Source organism: Eubalaena glacialis, chromosome 1 (assembly GCF_028564815.1).
Source record: "Eubalaena glacialis isolate mEubGla1 chromosome 1, mEubGla1.1.hap2.+ XY, whole genome shotgun sequence".
Lineage (NCBI taxonomy): Eukaryota > Metazoa > Chordata > Mammalia > Artiodactyla > Balaenidae > Eubalaena > Eubalaena glacialis.
The window spans coordinates 44,479,714-44,504,578 of record NC_083716.1 but is presented as its reverse complement, the minus strand read 5'-3'; the positions used below and the strand labels follow the sequence as shown (position 1 = coordinate 44,504,578).

Here is a 24,865-nt window from a genome sequence, read left to right as displayed (position 1 = left end):
TGCTGTACAACAAAGTGAATCAGCTATACATATACATATATCCCCATATCCCTTCCCTCTTAAGCCTCCCTATCCCACCCCTCTAGGTCGTCACAAAGCACCCAGCTGATCTCCCGGTGCTATGCAGCTGTTTCCCACTAGCTATCTATTTTACATTTGGTAGTGTATATATGTCCATGCCACTCTCTCACTTTGTCCCAGCTTCCCCTTCCCCCACTGCGTCCTCAACTCTGTTCTCTATGTCTGTGTCTTAATCCTGCCTTGCCTCTAGGTCCATGAGTACCATTTTTTTAGGTTCCATATATATGCGTTGGCATACAGTATTTGTTTTTCTCTTTCTAGCTTGGTAGTTTTTAATTGGATGCCAGACATTGTGAACTGTACCTTACTGGTTGCTGGACATTTTTGTATTTCTATAAATATTATTTAACTTTGATCTATCATATAATTAAATGATTTGTTAACCGTTTGATCCACTTGGGCCTTGCTTTTAAGATTTGTTAGGTGGCACTAGAGGAGTGAGGTGTCTAGGGCTAATGCCCTACTACTAAGGCAAAACCTGTATGCGTACGCTAACCAACGCCCCATGGATTATGAAGTTTTCCAGCCTGATTGGTGGAAGGAGTTACTGACCCTAAGTGATCTCTGGGAATCCTTAAAACCCCTTCGGGGTAGTTTCCTCAAACACAAGATGCTCAGAACTCAGCAGAATACTGGAGAAAACTCTACAGAACTCCGAGTTCTCTCTCTGAGCAACTCTCTCCTTTCTGCTATACTCTGGAGGACATTACCTGCCTTGGTCTCCCCCAAACTTTCGGCTCCAACCGGTCAACGCAGGCAATTCGCTGGGCTGTGCTTAGGTTTTCTCTCCCAAACCCGCATCCTGGAAAATCTTTTAAAGGTTGTAAGCATTTTGAGCTGATATTTGTTTCCTCAGTCTCCAGGATCAGTTATCCGTTATTGATGCCAAGTGTCTCGGAAGACAGACCCAGCGTTCTCCTTCAAGAGCAGATTTTTTTTTTCTTTTTCTTTTTTTTTTAAATAAAGGTAACTCTGAGAGTTGCCCCTAAAAGCCAAACAGAGCAAAGGTCTTTCCTCCTAGTCTGAGAACTAGGCAGCGCGCCGCTGAGTGAGCTCAAGCCGCACCTCAAAGCCTCAGCACCGCCTACGGGTTACTGCGCAGGCGTAGAACTTCTGCGCGCCTGCAGGGCTCAGCAACAACTGCGCCTGCGCCAAACAACGAGGCGCGCCAACGCGCCAATCTGCGCCTGCCAATGAGAGTGCCCAATGGTCCTTGATTCCCGCCCACTGACAGGACATCCAATCGCCTGTCCCGGCGCGCGGTTCTCCGCGGGTCTAAAGTGGACAGAGGTTAGAGCTGAAGCGCGGCCCGGGGAAGCATGGAGGCGGCAGAGACTAAGGCGGAGGCTGCTGCCCGAGAGTAAGTGTGTCCCGCCAGGTGGCAGCCGGGGGCGGGCTGGGGCGGACCTGGCGCGGTCCCAAGTAAAACCAGTAATTCCCGTCCACCCCTTACAGCGGTTGCGGGTCGACTAAGCCGTGAAGTGATCCTAATCCCAGCCCCCCAGTCTTAGGTTCCTGAGGTGACGGTTGCCTCTCTCCAGGAGTAAGGGCTATGAGCGACTGTCCGTCCCCCACCACGTACGCACACCCCCCAGAGGTGCGTCCTGAAAGGGGACGGTTCCGTCCCTGTCAACCCTCCATATCTCTTCGCAGATCGACCACCCTAACAGGAGACTTTCCACCCCTAGGAGACATCCTGGGAGGGCCATTCAATTTCTGTCACCCCTGTCCAACACACACTCTCCCGGTGGGTTATTTTATCCCCATCCCCGCCTCCTAATAGACTGCTTCGGCCGCTAACAAGGGAGAACTCTGGAGAGCCTAGACCCAGGGATCCAGCCCCCCGTCCTTGCTCCTCCTCAGGTACGCTGATACCCTGCCCCCAAGCTTGTGTTCTCTGCGTGGCGGGGCTCCCCCATTCCCTGTATATTTCCATGACTGATTTCAGAAACTCAAACGGTTTCTATTCAGTGAGACATTCCCTATTTAAAATCACAGCTCCTTCCCCACACTCCTATTCCCCTTGCTTTGCTTATTTTTCTTCACGGCACTTACTACCTCCATGTGTCTTCCATACAAACACCATTCTTGGTCCCAGATGGCCCTTCAAGCCTGTGCTAGGCAGGACAAGACTCAGCATTAATACACATAATCACATATGTGCATGTGCACACAAATTGACTAGAACTAGGACCCCAGGAGTCTGCAGTTTTTCCTGTTTTCTTGCCCCTTCAGGGCCCTGGCCAAGGTGGCAGACATCCTGGAGCCTATAGGTCTTCAGGAGGAGGCAGAACTGCCCGTGCAGATCCTGGCTGAGTTTGTGATGGTACGTACAAGATGGGAGCTAGCCTTTCACAAGCCAGGGACTGCTCCTGGGTCCTCCTATTGAGATGCTGGGCAGCGGTAATGGTGAGCAGACTGGAAGGTAACCTTGTTGGCCTATAGTACAAGGAGGTAAGAATGTTACCTGCGTCCACCCTCCCTCTGAACAGGACTCCCGGAAGAAAGACAAGCTACTCTGCAGCCAGCTTCAAGTAGTAGACTTCCTGCAGAATTTCTTGGTTCAGGAAGGCACTGCCCAGGACCTGAACCCCTTGGCTTCTGAAGACATGAGCCGTGAGTGGGCAGGGGGTTGGAATAGGGGCTTCCCTGAGTGAAGAAGGAAGAGGGACATCAGTCAAGTCAGCTGTTTGTCTGACGGGAAGACTGAAGCCCCAGTGTTGCAGGCAGGTGGGCCAACCTCACTTATTCCCTCACTCTTGGCTCTTCTCAGGGCAGAAGGCAATTGAAGTCAAAGAGCAATGGAAAGAGCTGAAGGCCACCTACCAAGAGCACGTGGAGGCCATCACAAGTTCCCTGACCCAGGCACTGCCCAAGGTGGAGGAGGCCCAAAGGAAGCAGGCCCAGCTCCAGGAGGCCCTTGAACAACTCCAGGCCAAGGTGAACCAAGGATGAGGGGAGGAAAGGGCAGGCAGAGAAGAGGAGGAAAAGGGTGAACATGCTGGGTTGGACCCACTGGCTGTCTTTTAAAATCCAACCATATGGCTGAGTAATATTCCATTGTATATATGTACCACATCTTTTTTTTATATATATATAAATTTTTTTTTTTATTTTTTTTTATTTTTGGCTGTGTTGGGTCTTCATGTCTTCGCACCGGCTTTCTCTAGTTGTGGCAAGCGGGGGCTACTCTTCGTTGCGGTGCGCGGGCTTCTCATTGCAGTGGCTTCTCTTGTTGCAGAGCCCGGGCTCTAGGCGCGCGGGCTTCAGTAGTTGCAGCACACTGGCTCAGTAGTTGTGGCTCACGGGCTCTAGAGCGTAGGCTCAGTAGTTGTGGCGCACGGGCTTAATTGCTCCCTGGCATGTGGGATCTTCCCAGACCAGGGCTTGAACCCATGTACCCTGCATTGGCAGGCAGATTCTTAACCACTGCGCCACCAGGGAAGCCCCTGTACCACATCTTCTTTATCCATTCATCCGTCAATATTACTCAGCCATTAAAAAGAATGAAATAATGCTATTTGCAGCAACATGGATGTACCTGGAGATTATCATACTAAGTGAAGTAAGTCAGACAGAGAAAGACAAATATCATATGATATCACTTATATGTGGAATCTAAAAAAAAAAAAAATGATACAAATGAACTTATTTACAAAACAGAAACAGACTCACAGACTTAGAGAATGAACTTATGGTTACCGGGGGGAAGGGTGGGGGCCAGGGATAGATTGGGAGTTTGGGATTGACATGTACACACTGCTATATTTAAAACAGATAACCAACAAAGACTTACTGTAAAAAAAAAAAAAAAAAAAAAATGAAATCCAAACATAAAAATACACTCCTCCTCTCCTTGTTCCCCTCCTTTGCTTACCTGCAGAAGCAAGTGGCCATGGAAAAACTCAGAATAGTCCAGAAGCAGTGGCAGCTACAACAGGTAGGTCCATTCACCTAGGAAAATACCTCTTCTCACCACCATGCTATTGCATGGGCCAAGTCCTAGAAAACCTTTATTCTATTTCCTCCTGTGAGGCACTATAGCATGGGTACCAACATGGACTTGAATCCTAGCATCACCACTTACCACTGCATGATCTTGGGCAGTCACCTAACTTTCTCTGCTTCTGTTTCTTCATCTGTGAAAGAAGAAAATAATAGCATCTACTCTATAGAGTTATTATGATGATTAAGTAATTGGTACAGCAAGTGCTTAAAATAGTGCCTGGCACATAGCAAACTAAATAAGTGTTATCATCATCTTTGTGCTCCTTTTCTCCAGAATTCCTCACCTTGGAACAACACATTCTGACCCTTCCTTTTTTCTAAGCCCCTGGTCCTGCCTAAAGTGAGTAGGGTCCCTCTTTCCATCTGTGCGTCTGAACCCCCAGCTAGGTCTAGGCTGTAGGGGTTGGGGAAATGGCTCTAAGACATCAGCATCTGAGGAACCATGTCTACATTCTCACTCCCGGTAGGAGAAGCGTCTGCAGCATCTGGCAGTGGTTTCTTCAGAGGTGAGGGAGCGTCAGACAGGAACTCAGCAGGAGCTTGAACGGCTGTATCAGGAACTTGGAACCCTGAAGCAGCAGGCAGAGCAGGAGCAGTACAAGCTGCAGAGGTGAGGCCGGGAGCATGGGCTACAGACCCAGGGTGGTTCAGCTGAGGTTCCCTCTCTTCACACCCACCTCCTCCTTCCAGGCACCAGACCTTCCTCCACCTGCTATATACCCTTCAGGGTAAGCTGCTATTCCATGAGGCTGAGGCAGAGGCAGAGATGCCACAAGAGCTGGATCTTCCTAAGGATAAGCCCCAGCAGCTGACCCAGCCCCAGGAGCAGAACATTCGGGACACCATGGGGAGAGATGAGGGTGTGTCCTCCAAGGTGAATGAAAGATGGAACAGTTGGGCAGGGAGGCAGAGAGAAAAGCTGGGAGATAAATCTTACTCACTGCCCATACCTTGTCCCCCCAAGGCCAACAACCCACAGCCTGCTGGAGATACAGGCTTACCATGGCTTCCTGGGAGACAGCAACATGGGGAAGGATCCTAGAGCAGGTCAGACTCCAACTCAGGCCATGGTGTGTGTCCCTGGACTGTAGGTATGGCAGGCGAGGGTCTCTGGTCTATCTGTCTCTGTTTCTGTGCTCCGCTGTTCATGGAGGGGATGGGACATGGGAAGGAGCAAGGAGTTTATCTTATGGATGAAGTTTTGTACATTATCCCCATGCCCAGCCTACCCTGGGCTAATCCCTCTCTTCCTCTTCCCCAGCTCTCTGGCCTCACCCACATTGCAGGATGGACTTAAATTCCTTGAGTGCAGCTTGATTTTTTTTTTTTTTTTTTTAACAATTCTAGTTAATTCTGTAGAATACACAGGATTCACTTTTTTTTTTTTTTTTAATTTTATTTATTTATCTATTTATTTTTGGCTGTGTTGGGTCTTCGTTTCTGTGTGAGGGCTTTCTCCAGTTGCGGCAAGCAGGGGCCACTCTTCATCGCGGTGCGCGGGCCTCTCACCATCGCGGCCTCTCTTGTTGCGGAGCACAGGCTCCAGACGCGCAGGCTCAGCAATCGTGGCTCACAGGCCCAGCTGCTCCGCGGCATGTGGGATCTTCCCAGACCAGGGCTCGAACCCATGTCCCCTGCATTGGCAGGCAGACTCTCAACCACTGTGCCACCAGGGAAGTCCGCAGCTTGATTTTTGACTACATACCAGGTCGTGGCAGGCTCTGGATTCTGTTTATTAAAAACCCTGGAGTTCTCTCAGCTGCCTGTTTGTCCGCTTATCTTCATATGTTGGTGGGAAGAACCACACTTATAGGCCAGCAACAAGATAGGTGCTGGGACTGGTGTGAATAGAGAGGGTATAGATGGGGAAGGGGCCCTGGCCTGGGGCATCAGGGGTTGCTTGCCCAAAGGGATATACTACAAACATGCTGAGCTTAATTCACATTCACGGAGAAGATGAATGCTTTATGCAGGTGATTAGATGTGGGAGGATAATTTTAATTACTGATCCAAATGTTTACTGAATCTCTGATTTGTGCCAGGTCCCTTGCTATGAACTGGAGCTACACCAGTGGGCTTATCTGACCAGTCCCTGCCTACATGGAGCATAATGAGAATGAACAATTGAAAAGATAAATAGGATGATTTCAGGGTGTGTTAAAACAGGGTAGCAAACTAAAACAGAGTAATACAATGAAGAGCAATAGTGAGAGTATAGAGACCCCCATCTATGTATATTAGCCTGTGTCTGTGAGTCAGTATTTCTATTTGTGTTTGTGTGTGTGTGTTTCTGTGTCTTTGTTTGTTGCTTTCAGTCTCCATTCCTCTGTGTGTCTGTCGCTGGGTGTGTGGACAGGGGCGGGCACTACTGTGTTTGAGAAAGAGATTGCATTCCTGATTGGGAGTGTGGAAACTGCTACTTCAGAGAGAAAGAGAGAAAAATGACAGTTCTCAGAGAGTAGAAAACTCATTTTCCGTATGAGAAAAGGACCTTCATGTGAGAGAAAGACCTAAACATCCCCATGAGAAAGACACTGGGACCTTTTGTTTTTGGTGAGAGAAAGTTTTAAGAGTCAGTGTTCACTGTTCTGTCTCAGACTGGGTCACCTTCTCTCAGGTGGAGATTGAGATCGTTGTGCATTCCGATGGTTTGCCCTGCTTTACTAAGGTGTCCCTAGTTTTCTCTCAAACTGTCTTTTCAAATGTGTTGGCCCCATTTTTTAGGTATGAAATAGGATAATTATCAGAGGTCTTTGGGCTCAGAGAGGATTGAGGATACTCCACCAGGGAGCACACAAATGCCCACAGAGTGGCTTCCTCAATCTACTCATCCCCCTCCCTCCCACATGGTTCCTGCTGTAGCCTTCTAGTAACCCAAATATCCAGTCCCATTTTTCCCTCCCTCCTACTGGATGGGCTCCCTTACCCCTACAGTCTCATTTCCTTTCTAGTCTCATGTTCTCCAAGATGTCTGCAGCACAAACTAGAGAGCAAGAGTACATATATATATATCCACCCCAGGAAAGGAGTGTCTACTAAGGGACACTGGGATGTGGGTTGGGATGTTGTGGAGTTTCCCTATCTTTGCATACATTATGGCTGTCAGAAAGTCAGCAGGGAAGAGAAGACACTCACATGGAGCCCACCAAGATGGGGGTGAAGGATAATATCCTGAGATACTCCAAGCCAGGAACAGGGGAAGGAGATTGGGCAGATGTACAGTAATCAAACGCAGAGGTCTGCAAACTTCTGGGAACCAGATTTCTCTCAAGGAGTGTGAAATGCATCAGTCCACACTGAGGTCAAAGAGGAGGGGAGGCTTAATTATCTGTTATGTTCAAAGCCTTTGAATTGCCCATGTGGCTGGAGCCTCAAGTTGGCCGGAAGTGTCTTGACTGACAAGCTCAGGAATTGGGACTTGCTATCAGATAGAAGATGGACTTCAGCTTCCAGCTCTTCTCAGCCCTGTGTTAGGCCCTTAAAGACTATCCTTGTTCATTGATACTTGCACAATGTAGATGTGTGCAAGGAGGAAAACTACCCCTGGGAAATTGTGATCTCTTACACAAAGACATGGAAATCTATGAGTCCACAGAGGCTGCTGAAAAGGCCCTGCTGCCTGCCAGAGTTTTTACTCTTCCTCTTTTCTATTGAAGGGAAGGACACAGAAACCAGTGAAGAGTGGGGGCGGAGGGGAGACTAGGCAGTGAATCAGCACAGTCAAGACACTGTTGCTCTGTCTTGACCAGAAGTCTTGATAACTTAAAGTGAAAATTAAGCTTACTCTGGTAAACCAATAGGAAAACTTTCTTTTTCTATCCTCTTTAAGAATAATGTTTTCCTTTTTAAAGTTAATTTTGTTTAACATTATTATGGTTAAACATTATTTTGTTTATTTTTTTCTAGTTTCATATTTTCTAGGTATTGTCAATTTTTTCTAGGAATTTTTCATTTCTAATCTTTTTAAGTTGGTATGAAGTTGTCGTAATCTTTTTAATCTAAATCTGTATCCTGTTTTAGGATGGCCTAATGTTATATTCCTGATACTTTTTTTGTGCTTCACTGATTTTTTCCTTGATACATCCCTTCAGATTTTCATTCATTTTCAAATATTCAAATACTGAAAGATTGGCTTTTGTGATTTGCTATTGTATGTTTTGTTCTGTTTCATTGACTTGTGTCATATATCTTGCTCATTTTCTACCTTCTGTTTTTAGGTAGAGAATATGTATTTTTTTGGTAAACTCTTTATTTTTATCAGATAATAAACTTGTGTATTTGGATCTTTATTTGTTTTCTCAAATAAACATTTAAAGCTATAAATTTCTTCTGGCTTCCTATTAGTATTTGCACAGTCATTCAATTCATATAATTTTCTATTAAAATTATTTCTTTGATTCATGAGTTTCTTAGAAAAATAATTTTGAAATTTTTTACTCTATATGAGAGGATAATCTTTCTAAGTTTATTCTAATTTGGTCAGAAAATGTCATCTATGTAATAAAAACTTTGAAATTTAATGAGGGAAGCAATTGTAGCCTTGAATGTGATTTTTTTTTTTAATGTTTCATGTTAATTTTAAAAGAATGTCTGTTTTAGAACTGTCATATGTAATGTTTTTTATGTTTATTAGATTATGCTTGTTATGTTTTTCAGTTTATATCGTCTATATACTTAATTTTTTATTTTCTGAATATCATTTTCTGAGAGGGGTATGTTCAAGTCTCCAAGTGAGAGTAGATTTGTTTTTTTCTCTTAGAAACATCTGGATAGTTTCAGCAAAGCTAATCCCCCTCATTCTATCTTTATAATTTTGAAATTTGTGAAACTAAGCTCATTTCAAATATTCTACCCTGTCATGAAAAGAAAACTATCTTCCCATTTTAGAATCTTTCTGTCCTTAATAAACCCCATCCTGTCTTATAGAATTATGCAACTTCTTATATTACAATTTTTATATCTCCTCTTTGGGCCAAATATGTGTAAGTTTTAAAATATAAACAGTGTGGTATTAAATCAACTAGTTTCATTATTATTCCCAGCACAGTATTTAAATGACCCTTTTGATACTTTGAACATTGGGCTCTGAAAAATTTAGTGAGTTTTTACATCTTTGCCCTTGAAACCCTGAATAACCTAGGCATTAAGTCTGAAAACTAGAGTCTCAGGAATCAACATCTTGAGGCCTTTTTAAACTGTCATGGGGGGGGGTAAATTCTTTTTATGTTGTTAAACTGAATTTGTGTTAACTGTTGACATAGTTATAAAAAAACTTGTTAATCTTTATGGAGCTCTGCAATTTTAGATGCCATATTCAAACGCATTTCTAAATTTTAAGTTGTCAAATGAACTTTAGCAAGCACACCTATGCAAGGTATGCATAATTCATTTCATCATATATTTTATAGTGATTATACCCATGTGATAATTATTTAAATGAGTAGATTACTGTGTACCTAAAATCATGTTTTGAGATAGGAAAAAAAAGGGGGAAATCTAGAAATATGCTTTCAGATGGTGACAGAACTTTTGGAAATAAAAGATTATCACAAATAAACATTATAAAAGAAATAAACCATAAAATATATATATAATCTAGTGCACAAATTTTTTATGTACTATAAATAATGTTAGGAAAAACAAACACAAGTTGGAGTAATCAAAATAGGGTTTATTTTATGAAAGTTTGTTTAAAATATCCTATAGAGTCTCCGTGTTATGAAATTATATTGCAAAAACTTTGGGTCTAATCTTAACCAATCATAAACAGCAATTTTATTAATAAAAATACTAGGTATATTAAATTTTTGTCCTGTTTATGTAACTTAGTAGACAAGAAGTTATGCTTTACATGTGTCTTTGAGGGAAAATTCTTCTCTTTAGGGACAGGGGCCTGTCCACAGTCTCCATCTATGTAAGCCTTGGATTTACCTGGCCAGGTATTCTAGAAATAAAAAAGAATTTGCAAGAATTTATTTACCGAAGTTCAGCATTATCTCTGGTTGTTTCATTTGGTTACTCCAAAGGAAGATATGATATGAAGATAATAGAGTTTTGGGCAAGATATACTGATTTCTTGGTTGAAAACTCTACTCTTGATGATGACTGAAATGCCTAACTTTGTTCCAGTATGTCATTTTCAACATGAGAAAGAAGGGGAAAAGGAAAGAAATGGTGAATTTAGTTGAGGAATTTAGTCATAAAATAGATAACATTTGTGTGTGTGTGTGTGTGCATACATACACATATAAAATTGGCAGGGATAATGTAGATTAGCTGGAGGAAGTGAGAGTGACTGCGTGACAGATATTTGACCTCTTTTTTCAGATAGCCATTTGTTCTCTGTGATTCCTCTCTATAGGAACATATATATTTTTGCATCCACAAATGAACATATATCAATACCTTCACGCTTTAAAAGTACTTAGTAAATGTTCATTGGATCCTCTTCAGGGGCGATTTCCCAAAGAACTGCCTCTTAAGCTCAATTTCAAATAAATGAAATTATCCAGAGGCACATTTCATCATTTATTGAATGTCAGCTATTACTGAATGTCAATTCTGAGAGTTTAAAAAAACAAAACAAAACAATCTGAGTTTAAATTTAGAGACAGGAAGGAAAAATCTAACAAAAAATTATGTTTGTCATTAAGGACTAAGAATTGAAATGTTTTGGTGGCACCAAGGATAATCATGCATACTAAGCAGAAGGAACATTATAAGTAAAGTATAGGAAATGAGAAACTGGCAATTTCAGGAATGCAAAAGAGCTGAAATCCACTTAGGCAATTAGATATCATATTAAAGCAACATTGGAGTGGCAGGAGAATGGAACCTCTATTTTAGACTGTTGATACTTAAAAATAAGTATAATACAATGATCATAGTTATTAGTAGCTGCATATTATACTCACTAAAATAATCACTAAAGCAGTTCAGTGATACTAGTATTCATGGATGATGACAGTTACCAATCCAAACAAGTACACACCAACTAGAAACTAATGAACCACCTATCCCAGAGCTCAGTGCTTTTTGGTACATTAGTCACTGAAGGCTCATGACTGTTTGAGAACATTGGAAAACATCTTCAGCAATGGAAAATCACTCATCGTGCCTGAGAAATATTCTACTTATCAAGGTTTTAGGGATTAACAATTGAAAATAGGAGGGGGAAAAAAACTCAGCCTTAATATAAAATGTTTATATTAAAGAATAGTGACCTACTTCACATCAATTAGAAAATGAGTATGGTTTTTAAACAGTACCCTATGACTACCATAATAACTTTAATTTTAACAATTATGTTGAACAATATTCAGAGATTACTGGAATGTAAAGATAAGAGAAGCTTTCCATTAGGTGCCTATATCACCCTTGGCACTCGCAACAGGCTGTTCTTATTCTTTTGGAAAAGAATAAGAAGTCTTATTTGGTTAAAAAAAGTCTGGTATCATAAGAGATTTTCTATTTTACTCTTCCACCCCTATCTCTACCCCTATATCTCAGAAATTTTCAGGAACTAATTCAATAGCTAAATTTAACTTTTGGTGTGTGGTGGTGCTGGTGGTGGTGGTGGTGATCTCAAGAAGTAGAAGTAGTTATTGAAAAAAAATTTTTATTACAATGAAAAGGAAGGGCTAGTAAATATTCAGTTAATTCTAATAATCTAATAATATTGTATATCTCTTGTATAGGAGAAAAACTAAAACTGGGATTTCATGTGCCTGAAGGTAAAACTTTGTTTTATATCTAAATCATGAGATAATTTTTGGGGGGGGGGGGTGGGATATTGCACAACGTTGTTATTGGTATGTCACAGTACATGTAATTTAGCAATCACATTGTCTAACTCAAACAGGTGGCACAGTCTGGCAGATGGTAGTAAGGATTTGTTTATAAGGCTCACAGTTTCTTGCAAATGTCTTGCCTTGTTCTTCTTCTAAAATTTTGTTTGTGTGTTTGTGTGCAGATACCTAATCATATTCATATAAGGTGTGCTATTTTATATTTTGACACTAAGTTGTTGATTACATATAGATTTGGAGTTGTACTAACTCCCTGATAATTTTTTCTATTAGTATTCATTCAATGCCTAATCAACAAACATTTCTGAGTACCTATGTGCCAGGTACTATTCTATTTCTTTTATTAAAATATATTTCACATATAACATTGTATAAATTTAAGATGTACAACATGTTAATTTGATAGGTTTATGCATTGTAATGTGATTGTCATTGTAGCAATAATTTGTACTTCTGTCATGTTACATAATTATCATTTATTTTTAGTGGTTACAATAATTAAGCTCTAGTTTCCTAGCAAATTTGATGATTATAATACAATATTGTTGTCTATATTCACTATTTTGTGCATTAGCTCTCTAGGGCTTGTTTACTACTTGTTACAATTTGTACCCTTTAAAAAAGGTACAAACTATTTCTCTACCCCATATCCCCTGGAAACCACCATTCTACTTTCTGTTTTTACCAGTTCAGCTTTTTAGAGTCCATGTATGAGTGATATTGTACAGTATTTGGCTTTCTCTGTCTGAGTTATATCACTTCACATAATGCCCTTGAGGTCCATCTACGTTGTTGCAAATGGCAGGGTGTCCTTCTTCCTCACAGCTGAATAATACTCCAGTGTGTGTGTGTGTATCACATCTTCTTTATCCATTCATCCACTGATGGGCACTAAAATTGTTTCCGTATTTCGTCAATTGTGGATAATGCTACAATAAATATGGGGTGCATATATCTCTTTAATATCCTGTTTTCATTTCCTGTGGGTATATACCCAGAAGTGAAATTGCTGGATCATATGGTAGATCTGTTTTTAATTTTTTGAGGAACCTCCATATTGTTTTACATATTGGCTGAAACAATTTACATTCCCACCAACAGTGTACAAGGATTCCCTTTTCTCTACATCCTCACCAACGCTTGTTATCTCTTGTCTTTTTAATTATAGCCATTCTAACAGTTGTGAGGTTATATCTCACTGTGGAATTAATTTGTATTTCTCTGATGATTGGTGATGTTGAGCATCTTTTCATGTACCTGTTGGCCATCTTTGGAGAAATGTGTATTTAATTCCTCTGCCCATTTTTTAAACACTTTTTTTTTTTTATTGAGTTGTATGAGTTTTTTTAAAAATATATTTTGGATATTAACCCATTATCAGATATATGGTTTGCCAAAATTTTCTCCCCTCCTGTAGGTTGCCTTTTCATTTTGTTAATTGTTTCTTTTCCAGTATAGAAGCTTTTACGTTTGATGTAGTCCCATTTGTTGATTTTTGCTTTGTTGTTTGTGGTTTTGGTGCCATAACCAAAAAATCATTGCCAAATCCAGTATCGAGGTGCTTCTTCCATACATTTTCTTCTAGGTTTTGAATTACTTTGTGTGAGTACTGTAAGGTAGGGGTCCAGTTTCATTGTTCTGTATGTGTTTATCCAGTATTCCCAGCACCATTTGTTGAAGAGATTCTCTTTTCCCCATTAGATGTTTTGGGCTCTTTTGTCAAATATTAGTTGACCTTATATGTTGGTGCTTAATTCTGGACTTTCTATTCTGTTCCATTGATCTGTGTGCCTATTTTTATACCAGCACCTGCTGTTTTTAGTTGCTGTAGCTTTGTAGTATAGTTTGAAATCAGGAAGTATGATACCTCCAGCATTTTTTTCTTCTTCCTCAGGATTACTTTGGCTATTTAGGGTCCTTTATGGTTCTGTACAAATTTTAGAATTGTTTTTTCTATTTCAGTGAAGTATGCCATTGGAATATTTTTCTTTTTGATTTTGGTTTTTATAACAATTTGCATAGCTAATTAAATTTGAGAAAATATTTCTCTTTTAATTTGATCACATGATCTCAGTTTGGAATTTTGGTGGGGAAATTGTGTTGAATTTATGATGGCTTTGGAAACATGGACATTTTAACAATATTAATTCCCCTGATTCATAAACACATAATGTCTTTCCATTTGTTTTTGTCTTCTTCAGTTTCTTTCAGCAAAGTCATGTATTTTTCATTGTGCAGTTTTTTCACTTTGATTAAATTTAGTCCTAGGTATTTATTGTTTCTGATGCTATTGTGAATGAGATAGTTTCTTTATCTCTTTTTCAGATGTTTCATCATTAGTATGTAGAAATGCAACCGATTATTGTATGTTGATTTTATAGCTTGCATCTTTACTGAAAGTTTCTATAGTTTTTTGGTTGACTCTTTGGGATTTTGTGTATAGAAAATTATATCATCTGTAAACAGCAAAAATTTACTTCTTCCTTTTTGATTTGGATGCATTTTATTTTCTTTCCTTGCCTAATTGCTCTAGCTAAGACTTCCCCTAATATATTGAATAAGAGTGGTGAGAGTGGGCATCCTTGTCTTGTTCCTAATCTTTGTGGAAAAGTTTTCAGTTTTTCTCCATTGAGTATAGTGTTAGCTCTGGGTTTGTTGTATATGACCTTTATTATGTTGAGGTATGTTCCTTCTATACCCAATCTGTTGAGAGTTTTTATCATGAAATGATGTTGCGTTTTGTCAAAAGCCTTTTCTGCATCCATTGTAATGATCATATGGTTTTTATCTTTCATTCTATTAATGTGATATATTATATTTATTGATTTGCATGTGTTGAACCATCCCCACATCCCAGGGATAAATCCCACTTGGTCATGATGTATAATCCTTGCAATGTTTTCTTAAATTCAGTTTGCTAATATTTTGTGGAGATTTTTGCATCTGTATCATCAGGGATATTGGTCTATAGTTTTCTTATAGTGTCCTTACCTGGCTTTGGTATTAGGCTAAAGCTGGCCTCATAGAAGGAGTTTGGATGTGTTTCCTCCTCTTCAATTTTTTGGAAAAATTTGAGAAGGATTGGTGTTAGTTCTTCTTTAAATGTTTAGTAGCATTTGCCAATAAAGCCATCTGGTCCTGGACTTTTAATCTTAGGTTTTTTGATTACTGATGTAATCTGTTTACTAGTTATTGGTCTGTTTAGATTTTCAATTTTTTTCCTTATTCAGTCTTGGTAGGTAGGTTGTGTGTTTCTAGAAGTATATCCATTTCTTCTCAGTAATTTAATTTGTTGGCATGTAATTGTTTATAGTAATCTCTTATGATCATATGTATTTCTGTAATATCAGTTGAAATGTCTCCTTTTTCATTTCTAATTTTATTTATTTGAGTCTTCTCTTTTTCTTAGTGAGTCTAGCTTATGGCTTGTAAATTTTGTTTATCTTTTTGAAAAAACTGCTTTTAGTTTCATTCATCCTTCCATTGTTTTTCTGGCCTATATTTCATTTATTTCTACTCTGATCATTATTTCCTTCTAACTTTGGGCTTAATTTTTTCTTCTTTTTCTGTTTCCTTCAGGTGTAGCGTTGTTTCAATTTCTTAATATATGCATTTATTGCTATAAACTTTCCTCTCAGAACTACTTTTGCAGCATCCCATAAGGTTTTATATGATACAGTTCCATTTTCATTTGTTTTGAGATAATTTTTTATTTCTCCTTTGATTTCTTCTTTGATCCAATAGCTGTTTAGTTTCTACCTATTTGTAGATTTTTCCAGCTTTCCTCTTGTTGATTTCTAGTTTCATACTGTTGTGGTCAGAAAAGGTAGTTAGTATGATTTCAGTCTTCTTAAAATTGCTAAAATGTGTTTTATGTCCTATCATATTGTCTATCCTGGAGAATGTTCTGGGTGCACTTGAGAAGAATGTGTGCTGGATGGAATGTTCTATATATGTCTGCTACGTCCATTTGTTCTAAAGTATGGTACAACTCCAACATTTCTTTGTTGATTTTCTGTTTGTGTGATCTATCCATTGCTGATTGGGGTATTGAATTCCCCTACTATTTTTGTATTGTCTGTTTTTCCCTTCAGATTTGTTAATATTTGCTTAATATATATAGGTGATCCAATGTTGGGTGTGTATATATTTGCAATTGTTATGTCTTCTTAATTTATTGACCTCTTTATTATCATATAATGACCTTCTTTGTCTCTTACTCTTTTGGGCTTGAAGTCTATTTTGTCTGACATAAGTATGGCTACCCCTGCTTTCTTTTGATTTGCATGGAATATTTTCTTCCATTCCTTCACTTTGAACTTATGTGTATCTTGTTTTTTCAATTGAAGTTTAGTTGATTTACAATGTTATGTTAGTTTCATGTGTATAGCAAAGTGATTCAGTTATATATTCTTTTTTAGATTCTTTTCCATTATAGATTATTACAAGTTATTGACTATAGTTCCCTGTGCTATACAGTAGGTCCTTGTTGTTTAGCTATTTTAAATATAGTAGTCTGTATCTGTTAATCTCAAACTCCTAATTTATCTCTTCCCCCCTTTCCCTTTTGGTAACCAAAAGTTTGTTTTCTATGTCTATGAGCCTCTTTCTGTTTTGTAAATTAGTTCATTTGTATCATTTTTTAGATTCTACATATAAGTGATATATGATATTTGTCTTTCTCTGTCTGACTTACTTCACTTCGTGTGATAATCTCTGGGTCCATCCATGATGCTGCAAATGGCATTATTTCATTCTTTTTTATGGCTGAGTAATATTCCTGTGTGTGTGTGTGTGTGTGTGTGTGTACCATATCTTCCTTATCCATTCATCTGTCAATGGACATTTAGGTTGCTTCCATGTCTTGGCTATTGTAAATAGTACTGCTATGAACATCGGGGTCCTATGTGTGTCTTTAGATCTGAATGAGTCCTCTGTAGGTAGCATATAGTTGGGTCTTATTTTTTTTAATCCATTTTATCATTTACCTTCATGTTGTTTCGTATCTCCATTGTTTTTTTTCCCCTCTGTTTCTGTCCACCTTTGTAAATTGGTGGTTTTCTGTGGTAGTATGCTCAGTATCGCCTTTTTTAATGTTTTATGAATATATTTTATAGTTACCATGAGGCTTACATAAAATATCTCATGAATAAAATAGTCCATTTTGTACTAAAAACAACTTATCTTCACTCTCCTATAAAGGCTCTGCCCTTCTACTCCTCCTCTTTTAGGTTTTGGGTTTGTTTGACATATAATTAACATATATTACATTATATTAGTTTCAGGTGTACAACATAAAGATTGCAAATTGATCACCATAATAAGTCTAGTTAACATCTGTCACCATACATAGTTACAAAAAATTTTTCTTCTCTCTTGCAATGAGGACTTTTAAGATGTATTATCTTAGCAACTTTAAAATATGTAATACAGTATTATTAAGTATATTTTACGTTTCTGTGTTTTTGATGTCCCAATTTATCTCTTTTTTTTTTTTTAAGATTTTTTTGATGTGGACCATTTTTAAAGTCTTTATTGAATTTGTTACAATATTACTTCTGTTTTATGTTTTGGTTTTTTGGCCACGAGGCATTCCCCAACCAGGGATCAAACCTGCACCCCCTGCATTGGAAGACAAAGTCTTAACCATTGGACTGCCAGGGGAGTACCTGGCTTGCAGGATCTTAATTCCCCGACCAGGGATTAACCCAGGCCACCACAGTGAAAGCACTGAGTCCTAACCACTGGACCGCCAGGGAATTCCCCCAATTTACCTCTTTTTATGCTGTGAATTAGTTAACAATTAGTTAGTTAGTTTTAATATTATTTTCCTTTAACCTTATAATATAGTTAACTGGTTAAAACACCATTCTAATATAGACTTACAGTTTTCTAATTCTGACTGTTTTTTCCCCCCCACTGGTACCAGTGTGTTATGTACTTTTATATGTTTTCATGTCACTGATTGACATCTTTTCATTCCAGCTTGAAGAACTTTCAGTATTTCTTGCAAATTAGGTCTAGTGGTGCTAAATTCCTTCAGCTTCTGTTTGTCTTGGAAAGCGTTTATTTCTCCTTCATCTCTGAAGGATAACTTTGCCAGATAAAGCATTCTTGGCTGGTAATTTTTATCTTTCAACAACTGAATATGTCATTTCACTCTCCTCTGGCCTATAAAGTTTCTACTGAGAAATCTGCTGATACCCTAATGGGGGTTTCTTAGTAGGTTACTTTGGTTATTCTTTTTTTCCCTGCCTGCCTTTAAGATTCTTTCTGTGTCATTGATTTTTGACAGTTTCATTATAATGTGTCTTGGAGAAGAAGGTCTTTTTACACTGAGATAATAAGGTGACTCTGTTACCTTCCTGGACTTGTATGTCCAATTCTTTCCCCAGGTTGGGAAATTCTCAACTTTTGTTTCTTTAAATAAATATTCTGCTCCCTTCTCCCTCTCTTCTCCTTCTGGAACACCAGTTATTCCTATATTTGCTTTTCTGATTGAAAATGATAGCTCTCATGGAGTTTCTTCACTATTTATTTAAATTTATTTTTTATTGAAGTATAGTTGAATTACAATGTTGTGTTAATTACTGCTGTACAGATGACTCAGTTATACATATATATATATATACATTATTTTTCATATTCTTTTCCATTATGGTTTATCACAGGATATTGAATATAGTTCCCTGTGCTATATGGTAGGACCTTTTTGTTTATCCATTCTATATATACCAGTTTGCATCTGCTAATCCCAAACTCCCCCTCCTACCCTTTCCCACCACCCTCCCCCTTGGCAACCACCAGTCTATTCTCTATGTTCCTGATTTTGTTTCTGTTTCATATATGGGTTCATTTGTGTCATATTTTAAATTCCACATGTAAGTGATATCATACGGAATTTGTCTTTGTCTTTCTGACTTACTGATAATCTCTAGTTGCATCCATGTTGCAAATGGCATTATTTCGTTCTTTTTTATGGCTGAGTAGTATTCAAATTTCTTAACTATTTTAAAATCTCAGTTCTCTCTCCTCTTCTAATTGAATTATTTCTATATTCCTATCCTCCAAGTCACTTATTTTTTCTTTTGCCTGTCTCTCATGTTATCAGTGCTTTCTATTGCATTCTGCATCTCATTCACTGAATTTTTCAGTTCCAGAATTTCTGTTTTGTTTTTTAATTTCAGTCTCTTTGGTAAAGAACTCTTTATGTTCATTATTTTTAATCCTAAATTCATGGAATTGCTTTTTAGGTTTTCTTGTAGCTCATTGAATTTCTTCATGACAACTATTTAGAATTCTTTATTAGTTAGATTGCAATATTCTGTGCCTTTGAATTTCATTGCTGGAGAATTATCATTTTCTTTTGGTGATACCATCTTTCCTTGATTTTTCATAGTGTTTGAAGGTATGCATTTCTCCTTTCGCACTTGAAGTAGCAGACATCTTACTAAACTAAGGCTTTCTGTTTACTTTGAGTCTTATGGCTCAACAGGCTGGCTATTAGAAACCTTTTTTATTCAGGAGGGTGGCGCTCTAGCTCAAGTTTGTGGTTTCTTCTATAGGCACTGGCTCTTAAACATGCACTAGGGAGTGGGCACAAGGAGTCTGCAGTGGAGTTGGGGAGGTGTGGACTTAACAAAATCTTAGGGTTTTGGGGGTGTCCACAGGGTCAGTGGGGGATCCTCAAGTGGGGCACACCCAGAGGCAGTGGGCAGTTCTCCTTTGAAGTACCAAAGCAGACAGCAGGGAACATAACACTTTGATATTCTTGTCAGCTTCCTTTCCTTTTCTCTACCTCTCCCCAGTCACAGAGGTCCTTCCTCAGAAATCCAGGTGCTGCTGGAGATAAATGGGTCCCTCCAGCCACAGCCTGCACAACTGATGTTGACGTCACTCTCTGAGGAATGAATGAAATGATTTTGGCCTTGTGTTATAGTCTTTATAGCTGTAGAAACTTAGTTCCCAGCAACTAAGGTGTAATTTATAGGAACTCTCTTTGTTAAAACTTTTCAATAAAATAGTATTTTCTGTTAGACATGTTATAATATTTAATTTCAGTTTAGAAACTTAGGTTATAGAGCTGTTTGATATTGTGTTTTGTTTTTCCTAGCTAGGTATCTTGAGCTTTAAATATTTTTTTGAATATATGTCCATTTACATATATTCTAAAATGTGAAGTCAGGCATCATTTTCTCTTTATAAATTTAATTTATTTTGTGTTATTTTTTTAAGGAGTCATTTATTTTAATCATGAAGACACCTGGAAACTACAGGAAACTCATCTCATTTTGTTGTAATACTAATTGCTATCAACAGTTTGCTATTTTTTACTTGAGTATCCTGTTTATTTGTAAAGAAGCTAAATGATAGCCTGGTTCATTTTTAAATTTTATATCAGGAGCAGAGTTTTCACTTAGGACTGTCTTAGAATTCAAAAGATGTTTGCTTCCTGGATGTTTGTCTTAGTTTGACAATATTAAAGTTTTGTGATGAACAGTATACTTGTTTTGTTCAATCTCTTTTGAAGTTTATCTAATATTTTCTATATTGGTAAGTATGTGAAATTATGCATAATGTAAAATATAGAAAAATTGAAAATCTAAAATCCAGGTCTTCATAGAAGTATGTGTGTTTGGCAGAAATCTGGATAAAGAATCTCCAACCTTGTAACAAATCCTCCAAAGATTTCCATAAAGTTTCATACTTTAGTCCTCAGTCCCTTAATTTGGAATTTCTCTAACCCCTTGAGACATTTTGTATTAACATATGATGTCCCTCTTGCATGACTTACTATCTCATTGGTGTTACTCTTCTTGTGCTATTGAATAAGAAACACCAAACTCCTAGTGTTGCGCATACTTTGTCAAGCAGTGGTTGCTTGCTTCTTTGTAGATGGTTTTTGCTGAACAACCCATATCTAGGAAAACAAGGGGAAAACTGAATTTTCTGATTCTCCTTACGTATTTAACCTATGCTATCCTAAGTATATCTAACATGAGAATAGCCCTGTGAAGGCAACCAGAGTCTCTTTGAACATTGCATTTCCCTTCATGAAACGATCTTTCAAAAATCCGCTTGAATTTCCTGGACTAAAAGAATGAAGGCCTCAGAGATGTGAGTAAACCACTTACGGTGTAATCATAACACAATTCAAGTATCCTTTCATCACAAACGTCTTTGAATATCTGGAAATAGTTTTATAATTTGAGTTTAAACAAAAATTTGCTGCCGTATTATGGTGTGCCAAATTTTAATTGGCTTTGATCCCTATAGGTGTAAATTGTTCTGTATAAAATTTAGTACTAATGGCCATTCTCAGCTCCCACTGACATAACAGACATCAGTAGTCAATCCTGGCTCTTACATAGTGGCCATAAATGTGACGGACCATTTCTTCCCCCATCCCCTCCCACATTACTCCGTTTAGTTACTACTAATTATTAGATGTTTAGCATATAAGATAAATATTTTTGCTCTACCTATTAAAATATTTAAAATCAAGATACCATAAATACACCACAGAAATATGTGAAGTGGGGAGCTAACTCCATGAGGTGAAATAGATCCAGGGAATGTCTTGGAAATAATGGGATGTGAAACAGACCTTTGTAAGAGGTATATTTTGTCAAGGAATTTTAGAGTAAACTGTATTCTAGGCAAATAAACTGAGAAAAAAAATCCAAATATAGGATAAGAATATGTCCAGGAACAGCAAAGTGGTAATGTGGCTGAAGGAAAGATGTATATGGATTTGTGACTGGGACAAAATTGTGATTAGACTGTAGAGGCAGTTGGACAAGTTACAGTAAATGATGTCCTAAGAAGCTTGAAGGTTAGAAACAAAAGCAAATAGATGTTGAAACGTTAAATTTTTATCTGTTCACCTTCTTAGTATTGATTTTGTCACCTATCTGATTGTCTTTTCAGTGAAAATAGATTTTTCTCAGCTTACAATTTTAAAACAGATTAGTAGTCAATTCATAGGTATTGAACATCCCTATGCTATCAGGCATTAATTAATTAATTATTATTGTTACCATTTATAGGCTAAATAACTGAGGATCAGGTGCTTTGCCAAAGAAAAAAAATGCCAGCAATAGCTATGCTATTCAAATTCTGGGCCACTATGCTCAAAAGTTTCTTTCCACATGTTATAGTTGCCACACACACACACACACACACACACACACACACACAAATTACTTTTTTTTGGGGGGGGTGTCTATATGTTGATGGTCAGTCTGGGGTCTGCCTGCTGATGGTCAGCAGTTTCCATCTAGTGGTGGAACCATGTACCTCAGATTGGGACCTGAACCCACGGTCTTTTTTTTTTTTTTTTTTTTTTTTAATTTTTGGCTGTGTTGGGTCTTCGTTTCTGTGCAAGGGCTCTCTCTAGCTGCGGCAAGCGGGGGCCACTCCTCATCGCGGTGCGCAGGCCTCTCACCATCGCGGCCTCTCCTGTTGCGGAGCACAGGCTCCAGACGCGCAGGCTCAGCAGTTGTGGCGCACGGGCTTCGTTGCTCTGCGGCACGTGGAATCCTCCCAGACCAGGACTCGAACGTGTGTCCCCCGCATTGGCAGGCAGATTCTCAACCACTGCGCCACCAGGGAAGCCCCCACAAATTACTTTTTTAGAGTTACTGTAAAAATCCAAATATGTTATCTGGGAAAGCAATACTGCTAAGCTTTTAGTTGTTAAAATTTATGTGCAGTAGAGTCATGTGGAGGTGTTTTTTTAAATGTTGATTTCAGTCATCTCTCTGGAATATTCTAATTCCCAATTCCTGGTTTAGATTTTGCATATTTAACAAATACCTTAGATTATGATGCAGTGAATTTCGGAACCATTTTGTGAGAAACACTATGCAATTTTTCATTAAGACATTAGCATACATTATATTATCAACTTGCTATGTCATCCTTAAGACTGTGAAGCAACAGACTTATGCATTTTGAAAAGGATTAGAGATCCAGAAAAGAACACAGAATACTGATATACTAGGAAGAGTTGGATGCTTTGATGTAATGATGGGAACACTAGGTTCTGTCAGAAGTCTAAAGTCAAAGAAGAGGTGTAGCCTGAGGCAGAAAGACACGCTATAAGGAGAGTAATAAGAGAGTGAAAACAAACTTCTGCTTTAGAGGGTTTTGACACATTAATTATTTAAACTCTTACATGTACACACACACACACACACACACACACACGCAGGCCTGAAAAGCAGACAGAATTGGTAAGATAAGTATATAATTTTCTTTTGTTCTCACAGAAAATAAACTCAGGAAATAAAAATCTTTATCTATGAAGAGATAAATTGCCCAGATTACTGGTTGTTCACCCAACTCCCACAGCTAAGCTATATTTCCTAACCTCCTTTGGAGTTAGGTGAGGCCATGTCACTGGACTATAGCCAAGAAAATGTGGACAGAAATGATATATACTACTTCCAAGCCTGGCTCACAAAACCCTCCCGCATACCACCTCCCGGACAGTGAGGGTCGTGAGGAAGGTAGAGACAGAAAGTGAAGGGAACCTGGGTCTTTGTTGGCACTTGGAAGAAAGCAACCCGAGTAAGGACAACTGTGTTGGATCACTCTGTGAGTAAGGTAAAAAAAAAAAAAAAAAAAAAAAAAAAATTGTTTTGTGCTATATGAAGCCTCTGCAACTCTGAGGTTCTTTTAACAGAGTTTAAACCTTCTGGATCCAATTCTGGTTTCTTCTTCAAGCAAATATTTCAGGAATGTCTCCTTTACCTTTGGTAATAATACTCAAACATTTGTTTGCCTGGAAAAAGCCACTTCTCAAAGGATCTTCATCTCAATTAAAAAAAAAAAAATTGTAGGCTGCAAATGGAATTTTGGTCAAAGGGAGGGATACTAGTTTCATTAAAGTATTTCCCACACCAAAGTTGAAAAAATATGTTACCACATAGAGCTTCTCTCACTATTCCTTCAATCTCTTTCTCTCATTCTGTGCTAAATCCCAAGGTGTGTCTGATTTGAGGAAATGATTGCTGAACTATTTATAGCTAAAAATATATAAGGTCATAAAGTATCCCTGTGTTCTTAGGAAAACTGGACAGTTTGAATCATTTTGCCTAACACTTAGAAGGATGTACGAAGTTTATAAACCCTCTTAATATGAGTTTTAAAATGAATAATGAATTCTCTCTGTACTGACCCCTGCTCCAAACACCAGACAAAAATTTATATGCTCATCTACAACCTGTAAATCAGGTTGAAAATGCTAAATGTTACTTCTAAGCTTAAAATATTTTATTCTCCTAGCTTCTTTGGGAAATTTCTTTTGTTTACTCAGTTGCTACATGTTCTCTGCTGTAAGTCATTTAATTATGCACATTCATACCAGTATTTGTGCTCCCTCTTTTTACTTCTCACATCACTTGCAATACTTTATCTCCTACCTCTTTGTCAGTCTCTTTACTCTAGCCTGAAGAATCTATGAGAAGGTGAATGAATCACCATCATAAATGGTTCTCAAAATTTGTTTTTAAGAAGTATTTGCAATATCATAATTCAGTGTTATTATTTTGGATCCAAGTACACTTAAAGATCTCATGCTTCAATGGCAAGTTTTCTTAGAAGGCTATAATGATTTCCTTTGATCTGCTTTCTAATTTTCAGAAGTCACATGTCATTTTTTTACATTTTAATATTTTCTTTGTAATTACTTTCTCCAACACCCACCTCTGCCCTCATACCTTTCGCTCCCCACCATCAAACATGCACACATGGGGATGAGAACTGTTTTAAGATGGTGAGGTTTGAGGATGGCTGATTTTTCTCATTTTTTTTCCTTGAACTCATTGGTCTTAAATATTGTTTACCTATAAAAAATGTCTTCTAATATTACCTTTTTTTAGTTTGATAAAGAAGTCTCAAACAATTGTCATCTTTATGTTAAAAGCATAATAGTGAAAATGTTGATTTTCAGCATTATGCTG

The 24,865-nt window shown here is 38.2% G+C and overlaps 1 protein-coding gene across 10 annotated transcripts; it reads left to right on the top strand.

Annotated features, from left to right (window-relative positions):
- The first annotated feature begins 1,354 nt into the window (after positions 1 to 1,354).
- Positions 1,355 to 20,198, top strand: ZWINT (ZW10 interacting kinetochore protein). 10 transcript variants are annotated; one of them, XM_061195852.1, is made up of 10 exons: positions 1,394 to 1,441; positions 2,317 to 2,407; positions 2,574 to 2,697; positions 2,855 to 3,021; positions 3,965 to 4,021; positions 4,557 to 4,699; positions 4,780 to 4,963; positions 5,054 to 5,136; positions 11,787 to 11,822; positions 20,133 to 20,179. In XM_061195852.1, exons 1-8 carry the CDS (start codon positions 1,401 to 1,403, stop codon positions 5,129 to 5,131), a joined length of 885 nt encoding a protein of 294 aa, XP_061051835.1. In that variant the 5' UTR covers positions 1,394 to 1,400; the 3' UTR covers positions 5,132 to 5,136; positions 11,787 to 11,822; positions 20,133 to 20,179. The 10 variants fall into 10 exon arrangements, with proteins under 10 accessions (XP_061051879.1, XP_061051835.1, XP_061051844.1 ...); XM_061195861.1 differs by lacking the exon at positions 20,133 to 20,179 and adding an exon at positions 19,706 to 19,925; XM_061195896.1 differs by lacking the exons at positions 11,787 to 11,822; positions 20,133 to 20,179 and adding an exon at positions 1,865 to 1,944 and having other exon boundaries at positions 1,355 to 1,441; positions 5,054 to 5,377.
- Positions 20,199 to 24,865: the final 4,667 nt, after the last annotated feature.

What these genes read in the sequence shown, in the direction of transcription:
- ZWINT (XM_061195852.1), top strand. Translation starts at nt 1,401, where the DNA reads ATGGAGGCGGCAGAGACTAAGGCGGAGGCTGCTGCCCGAGA. An exon ending in GCGGAGGCTGCTGCCCGAGA is followed by an intron (nt 1,442 to 2,316) that starts GTAAGTGTGTCC and finishes TTGCCCCTTCAG; the next exon opens with GGCCCTGGCCAAGGTGGCAG. An exon ending in GGCTTCTGAAGACATGAGCC is followed by an intron (nt 2,698 to 2,854) that starts GTGAGTGGGCAG and finishes GGCTCTTCTCAG; the next exon opens with GGCAGAAGGCAATTGAAGTC.